Source organism: Parus major, chromosome 1 (assembly GCF_001522545.3).
Source record: "Parus major isolate Abel chromosome 1, Parus_major1.1, whole genome shotgun sequence".
Classification (NCBI taxonomy): Eukaryota; Metazoa; Chordata; class Aves; order Passeriformes; family Paridae; genus Parus; species Parus major.
The window spans coordinates 85,861,385-85,874,850 of NC_031768.1; the positions used below are offsets into that span (position 1 = coordinate 85,861,385).

The window sequence follows — 13,466 nt, forward strand, 5'->3', positions numbered from 1 at the left end:
TGGGTCTTCCTTATCTTTGCCCTTGCAATCAAAGCCGCCTTTGTGACCATCTGCCTTGGTGGGTTCCAGGGTGTCTTAATTCCCATGGGATGAGGGCTTGGGTGACAGCCTTTGGTCAGGTGGAAAATCCCTATGCTAGTCCCTCTGCCAGCAGGCAAATGCCCTTCACCAAAAGAGGCCTCTCCACTTTTCTAACTTGTCTCACAACTTCTCTGTCCCTTTCCTTGCTTCATCTTCAGTGGATTTCTAATTGTTTTTTTTCAGCTGGGAAAGTGAATCTCTCAGCCAGCATAAGTGAGAGAAGCTCTTTTCGAGGGAAGGAATGACTGACAGTGGGAGAAGTGCCCTGCTCTTCTCACCTCTTTGTTCAACCCAGATATCATAGCTTGTTAACATAACAGAGTCTCTGTTGGGGCATCAAAAGAGAAGGTGAAGCATAGCACAGGTTCCTCGTGCATGAAGTAAAAAGGGTGTCAATAGCACTTTCCTTTGCTCTCCTCTCTTCTCAGTGGCTCTACTTGATGGAAGGTCTAGCCAGTACAAGACTGTCCTCCAGAACTCTACAGAGTGGTTCTGTGCCCCCAGCAGTTCTTCAGAAAAAAGTGAGTAATGCTGAGATCTTCATAAGCAACACAAAGAACTTGAACAAAATTTAGTCTGGTTTCCCCTCAACCTTTGAGGTGGGGAATATTGTTGTCAGTCACATGAGGATTTTTTTAGTAAGGAATCTGGGGAATTGAGGGAAGAAGACACTGTATTGTACATTTTTACTTAGGATGCTATGAAAACATACTCCAGGCCAGTGAAATAGAGTGAGTCATTCCATACCTGCATACCTTTCTACTCTTCTCTCACACAACCCTTCTAATGCAAGTCTGGTCTACTCATCTAGATGAAAGTGCTTTTATATTGGCTGGTTCAATCCAGCTCCACTCCCTGTGCTGCCTCACTGCCTGTTCACACAAGAATGATGGTCACTGTGAGGGACAGAGGAAGGAGGATGATGTTTAGTTCAGAACAGCCAGGGAGCTGAGCTGCAGTCACACATGAAGTGATGGTAATGTGGAGTGCTGGAATGCTGGTAGTGCAAGTTCCAAAACTCAAAGATCCCTCTTCATGCAGCCTCATGTTTTGTGAGAATATATATGTGGCTTCTTAATCCATCATTTGAATCTGGGCATAAGGCAGATCTCTTGGATAAGCTGTCTGTGTAAGGAACTGCCTGTGGTGGCAGCAAGGCTGTCAGAGCAGTTTGCTGTTAAATCTCTCAGTCTGCATGAGCTGAGAGCTTGGACAACACTTCTCTGATGGAAGGGTTCTAGAAAAGCATAAGCCAACTACTTCCCATCTTGCTTCCTCAAGAAGGGTAAGGCAGAAACCATGTCTCTCTCCAAAGAGAGGTTTCACAGACATGGCAGGACAGACAGAGAAAGGGAAGGAGGCCCTTCAGGCAGGGGCCTTTTGACAGGGGCCTGCCAGGCTGCTGACAGCTTTACTTGTGGAGAGCAAAAGAGAGCATTTACCTCTGTCCAAACTAAAGGGTTCAAACCCTGCTCCTAACACCTGAGACCCTACACTGAACTCACACTCATGAAGGACAACACATCTTGTTCAAAAGCAAGGTTTTTTTCCCCCATAGTGGATGGCTGGACATGCTGCCCAAAGGGCTGGAAAAGGTTTCAAAGAAGCTGCTATTTCCTGTCCTCTGACACAATGAACTGGGCTGAGAGTGAGCAGAACTGCACTGGGATGGGCTCCCAGCTGGTGGTGATCAACAGCAATGAAGAGCAGGTATGTGCACAGGGCTGAGACAGGGATCCAGCAGGCAGAGACACAGAGCTGGGCCCTGGAGGGGACTCAGAGCCTATCCTTGTCCTGCAGGTGATGGGAAATGTCCTGTCTGCACCTCTGCAGCACCAGCCCCCTCTGCCACCAGCCCCACCCCACAGGGATTCCTGATGCCTCCCTGTGCTCAGTCCTGCTCCTCATGGACATTGTGCTTTTTTCCAGGAGTTCCTCTTCAACTTGGCAAAAGAAAAAGTTACTACCATCTATGAAACAAAGTACTACATAGGCTTATCTGCTTACAAAAATGGGCAGTGGCAGTGGGTGGACAAGACTCCATATGAAAATACAGCCACGTGAGTATCCTGGTGGAGTTTGGAGAGCCCTGTAATTCATGCCTTCAGTCCAAGTGACCAGTACATTGTGTAAGGCACGTATTTGTCAGAGGGGGATTTCTGTCTTCAGCTGCTCTGCAATTCAGAAAACTTAAATAATTTTCTAGTCAAAACTATGGCTCCTGATTTCTGTCACAGTGACTTTCCTTTTCTCTTCCACAACTGTTTGAGGTGACTCCACATCCACTGTCCTCCATGCTAGTGCATTTCCAATAAAGGAACTTTCTTTTACAGGTTCTGGAAACCTGGGGAGCCCAATTTGCTCTTTGCAGAAAGATGTGCTGCAATTCATGTAAAGGGAAACACAGACCCCAACACTTATAGTAACTGGAATAATGTCCTTTGCATCGCAAGTTGTTATCGAATTTGTGAACAGGCAGTCAAACTTCTCTGAGGAAGGACATAAAATCCAAGCTTCAAAGTACCTCAGTTCCCAGCCTGTGCCCCCGCATTGCTTTACAAGCTGGAGATCAGTCCTGGATGAAATAGCTCAGGCTGATGCCAAGGACCTACTGTGAACCTTTCCACTCTCCTCCTTCAGAAACAAGGGTCCTAATTTTCCATCACTTCCCTTGACTCCTGGTCCAACCAATATCTCAGTGATGTGGAAAAGGCCATCACTGTTTCATGAAAGGATACCTGTCCTTCAAATCACTGGAGCAGAATTTGAAAGAAGAGCATTCAGTGGAGTATCCTTATCCCTCCTCTGAAGGGAAAAATTATTCATGGCTGTAGCGTTCCTTCTCCTTCAGTATATTGTGTGTTGATTAGTTTTTAGAAAAAAAATAATAAATCTTAATTCTACTCTTTGCATGAGAATACCTTCTGAATGACATGCCCCAGATTCCCACAATTCAGCCTCCCAGCACAGAGGTTTTAACTTTTCAGTGTGTTCAGCACCTGTAGATGAGAATACTGCTGAGTGTGCTGGACTGGCTGGGAGCAGGAACAATGTAATGCTCATCTGTAGAGCATGTGAGGAAGATCCTGAACACTTTGGAGAATCATTGGTGAAGCCAGAAACAGAGCAGGCTGTGTAGTATTCAGTGCCAGCCATAGTTTGCCCAGGATGTAGCAGAAAAAAAGATGGATTTTGGAGATCCTGTTGAGATGTGGCAGGATGAGAAATGACAATGAAGGGGAGAGAAAGCAATTAAATGTAAGAAGGATAAAAGCCAGAGTCTCCAAGGAGAAATTTCTAATGTGAGAGAAGGGTGGAAGACCCCTATCAGAGGCATCACTGCAAATCAGATACACAAAAGTCTTGAGCAATGTCCTGCTTCCCTAAAATTTCCCAAACTCCACTCTGTATGTTCCTACTTTTCATCAATGATATCCATATTCTTTGAGGAGCTGGGAGTTTTCAGTTTGGGACTAAAAATACAGCCTGAAAAATCAGTTCTGAGTGATTTCTTTCTATCAGAAATCTAAGAACAAATTTTTGTAATTTCTGCCTGAAGAAGTGTATTTTCCAGGTTTCTGGTTTAGACTCTGGACCAAAAGCTTGGCTGTTGCAAAGTGTTTGCCTCCTAGTTTCTGAAGTTGCTACTTTCACAATGGAGAAAACTGTTTTTTGTCCAATGTGACTGCAAACCTAACATTGCAATGGACTTCTCTTTTTGATTTTCCCCAGCTCAGTTCTGGAACTTACAGCTACAGGTTTTTGAGGAAGAAAAAGAGGCAGATAAGACATACAGAGAGTGACCCATGTTTTACAATCAGTTTTAGGGACGCTGCATTTTCCTGGCTCCTGGAAGGTTGATGGAGCAGAGAAAAACTCACACCAGGAGACTGGTTTGCAAGAAATATAAATAACTTGCTAGAAACAGTCTCCCTGCCCCAAATTTGGAAAATAAAGTTTCTCTTGAGATGTCATGACAAAAGAGGGATCTTGGGAGATGATGCTGGGTTTGCCTACAGAATTGCTGAAGGGAGGTTCCTGATCCCCTGGATGGCTTTGGCTGGTGGAGGTGCCTATCTCCAAGTGATGATAATCAGTCTTTACCTCTCAAGTCTGTCTTGATGCAGGAGGCAGCAGATGCCATAGCAAGAGGCAGAGGTGAAGACAGACAATTAGGTACAGCACTTTCAGAAAGCTTCAGAAGGACATTCCTGCATAGTGAACCCAGGGGTTGGGTGGGAAGGACAAGTTTATCAGAATAGCATTCTTCATGATGACACCTGCAGTCCTTAAGGTGGACATCTTGGCCACATCCCAGCTGCCTCTCAGAATAAGATCTGGATGTTCACCACTCCCTGGCACATTAACTTTTGCTTTGGAAAGGAACTCGGGTCTGAGGAAAGCACAGTGACTTTCATATCTGAGAATACACACACCATAGAGTGAAGGTACTCTGACTGCTGCAGCAAAATTCTCTCATGATTCAAACCTGAGCTAGCTTCTGATTTTCTTCCAGAAAGCACATGATGCGCAGTCTTTGAGATGCTGTCTTCAGCTGGAAAAACATCATTAGTGCCATGTTGGAAGGACATCCAGTGTTGATTTTTCTGGTCAGGCTTATTAATTACATCTGTACACTGAGCATGCTGCTCTCTTTATGTTTAGCTCTGACAGCTGAGTCTTCCTTTACAGAATACGCCTGACTTTTTCTAGTAAATGATGATCCTTGCCAATCCAAGTGATGAAGTCAAGTGAAGTGTATGTGTTTTTCATGGCAGACATTCTTTTATAAGGATTTAAATTTTCCTTCAAGGGTGTTTGTTCTTTTTTTAGACAAAGCAGAGAATTATACCTCTACTCCTTCTCTTTTTCTGTATTATCCCACCTCAGATTCTTACATGTTCCCTTACAACATTTATTTCTCCATTTCTTTATTTTCTTTGCACTCCTGCTGTCTCTCATACTGCTTTCCCCTTTACTCCTTTTTTTTTTCCCCTTTTAAATTTTGTTTCCTTTTATGTTTTCTTGCTAGACCACAGATGAAGAGCATACAATGCTGTTTGGGAGAAATAAAAGAGAAAAATGATATTTATAGAAGTTCTGGCACTGGGCACACATCTCTTCTTTTAAAATGCAGTGTTTCTGAAATTATTTCCTAAGTAGTCTTGTGTAAAGTACCAGTACCAACCCAGGTGCTGTTGGCCTTGTAAGGTTCTTGTTATCCAAGTGATCCACAACCCCTACTTCAGTTCTCCAGTTCATGCTGGTTATCCATTGTTTATCTCATGTTGTCTAAGACAAATCCTATGATTTTAGCCTTTATGTCTCTACCTGGTTACAAGGAAATAAAAACACTTTTTTATTTTATATGGAATCAGTTTGCATACTTGAGCAAGCTTTTTCCCTGTCCTGCTGCTTAATTAAAAATCATTTATCTTGACAGGCTTTTGGACAATCTGCTGGTTTCTTGGAAATGCCTCAGCTCATCATGAGGTCCAGCATTTCAGCACCATCTCCTGCTCACAGCAAGTCACCTGCACTCTCTCAGTGTCACTGTGATCTACATTCATGTGATCAGGAGGAGATGCAGAGAGCCTCTGACTCTGTCACTGCAGTCCCTTGTGGTGCATCAATGGCCTTACAGTAAGGTAAGAATTCTGCAACGTTCACTAGAAGAAGAAAACACAGCCATAAGACAAGGAATTGCTTTCCTCAAGATCTCAAAATGCACCATAAAAATTGGGTTGTGCTATAGTCCGTGTTTTAACATAGGGGAAATTCAGTGTAGCATTTAAGAACAGGACGTGGATCTGGTTGTTTAGACTGGAGATCAGAACAGACCACTGTGAACACATTCCAGTGCTGTGTTCCTGCCATGACATTCAATCCTGCTAGGTGAGGCACCTGCTGTCTTAGATCCTCATGCAGAGTGAGTTGCCACAATTTTAAATGCACAAGATGTCTCAAATTTACTCTAGCTAAGGATCAAGGAGGTAAGTTCACTGCCTGAACACTCTTTTGCTTCTGACATGAGCTAAAGCAGCTGTTTCTCACTACACAGTTGCCAACTCTGAAAGCAGAGCATGAAGGCAGCCTCTTTCAGAACAATTAAACACACATCAAGGCCTTTCCGGTGCTCTCCATCAAGGTTTTCATTTAAATGATCATACTCATTTCTCATAGCTGTAATTTCACCTCAGTTCTTCCATTTATTTCCAGGTTTATTATATCCTAACGTGTCTCTGTTTTTAAAGTGACATTTTCCCCCATTCCAACTCTTGTCCTAACGATTATAATTAACAAACTTTGCATACCTGAAATCAGAATAAGTCTGGAACAGAGAACATTTTGTAGAAAAGGAAACAGAGAAAGTAAAAAATGGGAAGGGGTTGCTTGGCTTCATTGGTAGAGAGCCAGTGTTTCCCCTTCTGTGGTCAAAATTACTCCTGTTGGGAAAGGAAATAGTGGGACCCACAGAGAAAAAGGCAGATTTGGGAGGAAGCCAAGAACGAACGAACTCTTCTATCACATGTACACACAGAGGCGATTCTCAGATTCATTAGAACACTACACCATTCAAAAGTACTTTTTAGAAGTACTGCAGAGCACTGGCTTTATGACAGACAATCACATTTCCATGAGTCAAAACCTGCTTAGGAGATACACTGTTTCATGGGATCATCTGACCAGATGGGGAAAGAAATAGTCAGCTGCTGGGAAAGTTTCACTTTGGACTGGATATCCCCAGACTTTAAAGAAAGGAATCAAATTCCTCCTGACCAGATGTGAAAAGATTTCTTTCTGCAGACTCATTTTTGAGTCATCATCATCTGGGACCTCAGTCATATTTTGGCATTCAGAAAGTATCTCGGTGAAGGCTTCCTATGCACAGGCCTCTTGAAACTACGAATCACAGGTGACACAGCACAAAATATATATATGTAACTTTAGAATTATTCTACCTGCATTCTTAACAAGATATTGTATTAAATTCAGTTACTGATCTTTTCACAGGGCATTTTTTTTGTGTACCTACCACAAAAATTCTAAATGCCTACTGAAGAACCAAAACAGCCCTTTAACACCATCAGATTATTCAACAAACTCATCTTTCTAATATTCACACAAAACAAAAAATCAAGTACTTATATAAGTGCTCTTCATCCTGAAGGGCAGGGCTGTGGCAACAGGCTTGATCCCTACTTTTTTTTTCCCAATTGTTACAAGGGTTCAAAACAAGACTGATAAATATCAACCCACCTCTCCACACTTTTTAAGTATGCATATTTAAAATATCTCTTCATACTTACAATACATAAGACTCTTCTTGCAGCACAAAATGCAGAGTCCCTGCCTAGAGAACTGCACAGTTGATGTTTGTACTGTCTATTAACCCTNGCCTCTCCTTGTCCTGCAGGTGATGGGAAATGTCCTGTCTGCACCTCTGCAGCACCAGCCCCCTCTGCCACCAGCCCCACCCCACAGGGATTCCTGATGCCTCCCTGTGCTCAGTCCTGCTCCTCATGGACATTGTGCTTTTTTCCAGGAGTTCCTCTTCAACTTGGCAAAAGAAAAAGTTACTACCATCTATGAAACAAAGTACTACATAGGCTTATCTGCTTACAAAAATGGGCAGTGGCAGTGGGTGGACAAGACTCCATATGAAAATACAGCCACGTGAGTATCCTGGTGGAGTTTGGAGAGCCCTGTAATTCATGCCTTCAGTCCAAGTGACCAGTACATTGTGTAAGGCACGTATTTGTCAGAGGGGGATTTCTGTCTTCAGCTGCTCTGCAATTCAGAAAACTTAAATAATTTTCTAGTCAAAACTATGGCTCCTGATTTCTGTCACAGTGACTTTCCTTTTCTCTTCCACAACTGTTTGAGGTGACTCCACATCCACTGTCCTCCATGCTAGTGCATTTCCAATAAAGGAACTTTCTTTTACAGGTTCTGGAAACCTGGGGAGCCCAATTTGCTCTTTGCAGAAAGATGTGCTGCAATTCATGTAAAGGGAAACACAGACCCCAACACTTATAGTAACTGGAATAATGTCCTTTGCATCGCAAGTTGTTATCGAATTTGTGAACAGGCAGTCAAACTTCTCTGAGGAAGGACATAAAATCCAAGCTTCAAAGTACCTCAGTTCCCAGCCTGTGCCCCCGCATTGCTTTACAAGCTGGAGATCAGTCCTGGATGAAATAGCTCAGGCTGATGCCAAGGACCTACTGTGAACCTTTCCACTCTCCTCCTTCAGAAACAAGGGTCCTAATTTTCCATCACTTCCCTTGACTCCTGGTCCAACCAATATCTCAGTGATGTGGAAAAGGCCATCACTGTTTCATGAAAGGATACCTGTCCTTCAAATCACTGGAGCAGAATTTGAAAGAAGAGCATTCAGTGGAGTATCCTTATCCCTCCTCTGAAGGGAAAAATTATTCATGGCTGTAGCGTTCCTTCTCCTTCAGTATATTGTGTGTTGATTAGTTTTTAGAAAAAAAATAATAAATCTTAATTCTACTCTTTGCATGAGAATACCTTCTGAATGACATGCCCCAGATTCCCACAATTCAGCCTCCCAGCACAGAGGTTTTAACTTTTCAGTGTGTTCAGCACCTGTAGATGAGAATACTGCTGAGTGTGCTGGACTGGCTGGGAGCAGGAACAATGTAATGCTCATCTGTAGAGCATGTGAGGAAGATCCTGAACACTTTGGAGAATCATTGGTGAAGCCAGAAACAGAGCAGGCTGTGTAGTATTCAGTGCCAGCCATAGTTTGCCCAGGATGTAGCAGAAAAAAAGATGGATTTTGGAGATCCTGTTGAGATGTGGCAGGATGAGAAATGACAATGAAGGGGAGAGAAAGCAATTAAATGTAAGAAGGATAAAAGCCAGAGTCTCCAAGGAGAAATTTCTAATGTGAGAGAAGGGTGGAAGACCCCTATCAGAGGCATCACTGCAAATCAGATACACAAAAGTCTTGAGCAATGTCCTGCTTCCCTAAAATTTCCCAAACTCCACTCTGTATGTTCCTACTTTTCATCAATGATATCCATATTCTTTGAGGAGCTGGGAGTTTTCAGTTTGGGACTAAAAATACAGCCTGAAAAATCAGTTCTGAGTGATTTCTTTCTATCAGAAATCTAAGAACAAATTTTTGTAATTTCTGCCTGAAGAAGTGTATTTTCCAGGTTTCTGGTTTAGACTCTGGACCAAAAGCTTGGCTGTTGCAAAGTGTTTGCCTCCTAGTTTCTGAAGTTGCTACTTTCACAATGGAGAAAACTGTTTTTTGTCCAATGTGACTGCAAACCTAACATTGCAATGGACTTCTCTTTTTGATTTTCCCCAGCTCAGTTCTGGAACTTACAGCTACAGGTTTTTGAGGAAGAAAAAGAGGCAGATAAGACATACAGAGAGTGACCCATGTTTTACAATCAGTTTTAGGGACGCTGCATTTTCCTGGCTCCTGGAAGGTTGATGGAGCAGAGAAAAACTCACACCAGGAGACTGGTTTGCAAGAAATATAAATAACTTGCTAGAAACAGTCTCCCTGCCCCAAATTTGGAAAATAAAGTTTCTCTTGAGATGTCATGACAAAAGAGGGATCTTGGGAGATGATGCTGGGTTTGCCTACAGAATTGCTGAAGGGAGGTTCCTGATCCCCTGGATGGCTTTGGCTGGTGGAGGTGCCTATCTCCAAGTGATGATAATCAGTCTTTACCTCTCAAGTCTGTCTTGATGCAGGAGGCAGCAGATGCCATAGCAAGAGGCAGAGGTGAAGACAGACAATTAGGTACAGCACTTTCAGAAAGCTTCAGAAGGACATTCCTGCATAGTGAACCCAGGGGTTGGGTGGGAAGGACAAGTTTATCAGAATAGCATTCTTCATGATGACACCTGCAGTCCTTAAGGTGGACATCTTGGCCACATCCCAGCTGCCTCTCAGAATAAGATCTGGATGTTCACCACTCCCTGGCACATTAACTTTTGCTTTGGAAAGGAACTCGGGTCTGAGGAAAGCACAGTGACTTTCATATCTGAGAATACACACACCATAGAGTGAAGGTACTCTGACTGCTGCAGCAAAATTCTCTCATGATTCAAACCTGAGCTAGCTTCTGATTTTCTTCCAGAAAGCACATGATGCGCAGTCTTTGAGATGCTGTCTTCAGCTGGAAAAACATCATTAGTGCCATGTTGGAAGGACATCCAGTGTTGATTTTTCTGGTCAGGCTTATTAATTACATCTGTACACTGAGCATGCTGCTCTCTTTATGTTTAGCTCTGACAGCTGAGTCTTCCTTTACAGAATACGCCTGACTTTTTCTAGTAAATGATGATCCTTGCCAATCCAAGTGATGAAGTCAAGTGAAGTGTATGTGTTTTTCATGGCAGACATTCTTTTATAAGGATTTAAATTTTCCTTCAAGGGTGTTTGTTCTTTTTTTAGACAAAGCAGAGAATTATACCTCTACTCCTTCTCTTTTTCTGTATTATCCCACCTCAGATTCTTACATGTTCCCTTACAACATTTATTTCTCCATTTCTTTATTTTCTTTGCACTCCTGCTGTCTCTCATACTGCTTTCCCCTTTACTCCTTTTTTTTTTCCCCTTTTAAATTTTGTTTCCTTTTATGTTTTCTTGCTAGACCACAGATGAAGAGCATACAATGCTGTTTGGGAGAAATAAAAGAGAAAAATGATATTTATAGAAGTTCTGGCACTGGGCACACATCTCTTCTTTTAAAATGCAGTGTTTCTGAAATTATTTCCTAAGTAGTCTTGTGTAAAGTACCAGTACCAACCCAGGTGCTGTTGGCCTTGTAAGGTTCTTGTTATCCAAGTGATCCACAACCCCTACTTCAGTTCTCCAGTTCATGCTGGTTATCCATTGTTTATCTCATGTTGTCTAAGACAAATCCTATGATTTTAGCCTTTATGTCTCTACCTGGTTACAAGGAAATAAAAACACTTTTTTATTTTATATGGAATCAGTTTGCATACTTGAGCAAGCTTTTTCCCTGTCCTGCTGCTTAATTAAAAATCATTTATCTTGACAGGCTTTTGGACAATCTGCTGGTTTCTTGGAAATGCCTCAGCTCATCATGAGGTCCAGCATTTCAGCACCATCTCCTGCTCACAGCAAGTCACCTGCACTCTCTCAGTGTCACTGTGATCTACATTCATGTGATCAGGAGGAGATGCAGAGAGCCTCTGACTCTGTCACTGCAGTCCCTTGTGGTGCATCAATGGCCTTACAGTAAGGTAAGAATTCTGCAACGTTCACTAGAAGAAGAAAACACAGCCATAAGACAAGGAATTGCTTTCCTCAAGATCTCAAAATGCACCATAAAAATTGGGTTGTGCTATAGTCCGTGTTTTAACATAGGGGAAATTCAGTGTAGCATTTAAGAACAGGACGTGGATCTGGTTGTTTAGACTGGAGATCAGAACAGACCACTGTGAACACATTCCAGTGCTGTGTTCCTGCCATGACATTCAATCCTGCTAGGTGAGGCACCTGCTGTCTTAGATCCTCATGCAGAGTGAGTTGCCACAATTTTAAATGCACAAGATGTCTCAAATTTACTCTAGCTAAGGATCAAGGAGGTAAGTTCACTGCCTGAACACTCTTTTGCTTCTGACATGAGCTAAAGCAGCTGTTTCTCACTACACAGTTGCCAACTCTGAAAGCAGAGCATGAAGGCAGCCTCTTTCAGAACAATTAAACACACATCAAGGCCTTTCCGGTGCTCTCCATCAAGGTTTTCATTTAAATGATCATACTCATTTCTCATAGCTGTAATTTCACCTCAGTTCTTCCATTTATTTCCAGGTTTATTATATCCTAACGTGTCTCTGTTTTTAAAGTGACATTTTCCCCCATTCCAACTCTTGTCCTAACGATTATAATTAACAAACTTTGCATACCTGAAATCAGAATAAGTCTGGAACAGAGAACATTTTGTAGAAAAGGAAACAGAGAAAGTAAAAAATGGGAAGGGGTTGCTTGGCTTCATTGGTAGAGAGCCAGTGTTTCCCCTTCTGTGGTCAAAATTACTCCTGTTGGGAAAGGAAATAGTGGGACCCACAGAGAAAAAGGCAGATTTGGGAGGAAGCCAAGAACGAACGAACTCTTCTATCACATGTACACACAGAGGCGATTCTCAGATTCATTAGAACACTACACCATTCAAAAGTACTTTTTAGAAGTACTGCAGAGCACTGGCTTTATGACAGACAATCACATTTCCATGAGTCAAAACCTGCTTAGGAGATACACTGTTTCATGGGATCATCTGACCAGATGGGGAAAGAAATAGTCAGCTGCTGGGAAAGTTTCACTTTGGACTGGATATCCCCAGACTTTAAAGAAAGGAATCAAATTCCTCCTGACCAGATGTGAAAAGATTTCTTTCTGCAGACTCATTTTTGAGTCATCATCATCTGGGACCTCAGTCATATTTTGGCATTCAGAAAGTATCTCGGTGAAGGCTTCCTATGCACAGGCCTCTTGAAACTACGAATCACAGGTGACACAGCACAAAATATATATATGTAACTTTAGAATTATTCTACCTGCATTCTTAACAAGATATTGTATTAAATTCAGTTACTGATCTTTTCACAGGGCATTTTTTTTGTGTACCTACCACAAAAATTCTAAATGCCTACTGAAGAACCAAAACAGCCCTTTAACACCATCAGATTATTCAACAAACTCATCTTTCTAATATTCACACAAAACAAAAAATCAAGTACTTATATAAGTGCTCTTCATCCTGAAGGGCAGGGCTGTGGCAACAGGCTTGATCCCTACTTTTTTTTTCCCAATTGTTACAAGGGTTCAAAACAAGACTGATAAATATCAACCCACCTCTCCACACTTTTTAAGTATGCATATTTAAAATATCTCTTCGTACTTATAATACATAAGACTCTTCTTGCAGCACAAAATGCAGAGTCCCTGCCTAGAGAACTGCACAGTTGATGTTTGTACTGTCTATTAACCCTGGTTGCTACTGAATGAAGTATTGCACCACAACACTGAACAAATGGCTTAAATATAGTATTAGGGGGAAAAAGAAAAAGAAAGAGAAAGGAAAAGAACAATTTTCAGTGATCAGAAGTCATCTTTGGTACTGCCCAAAGGCTGTGGTTCACTATTACATCTGAAACCAGCACATTCCACAGACCAATGAGCCTTGCACTGTGCTGAGACCACAAAATACTTGAAACAAGCACATTTTCTGAGGACTGCTTCCAAGACTTTTCCCTGAAGCTCTGGTTCTCCTGATGAAGTGTGCTGCTTGGGACAGATCAGGACTGGTTCATGTTGATTTGTAGAATCCTGTGAGCTGGCACATGTATACAGTACTGGAGAC

The 13,466-nt window shown here is 42.2% G+C and overlaps 1 protein-coding gene across 1 annotated transcript; it reads left to right on the forward strand.

Annotated features, from left to right (window-relative positions):
• Positions 1–2,991, forward strand: LOC107211140 (C-type lectin domain family 4 member E-like; the record flags this gene model as incomplete). The annotated part of the gene is made up of 5 exons (XM_015642768.2): positions 1–58; positions 510–602; positions 1,640–1,791; positions 2,011–2,141; positions 2,415–2,991. Coding segments are annotated over 5 exons (594 nt in total), but the record flags the coding sequence as incomplete, so codon positions are not given.
• Between the last annotated feature and the right edge of the window lie 10,475 nt (positions 2,992–13,466).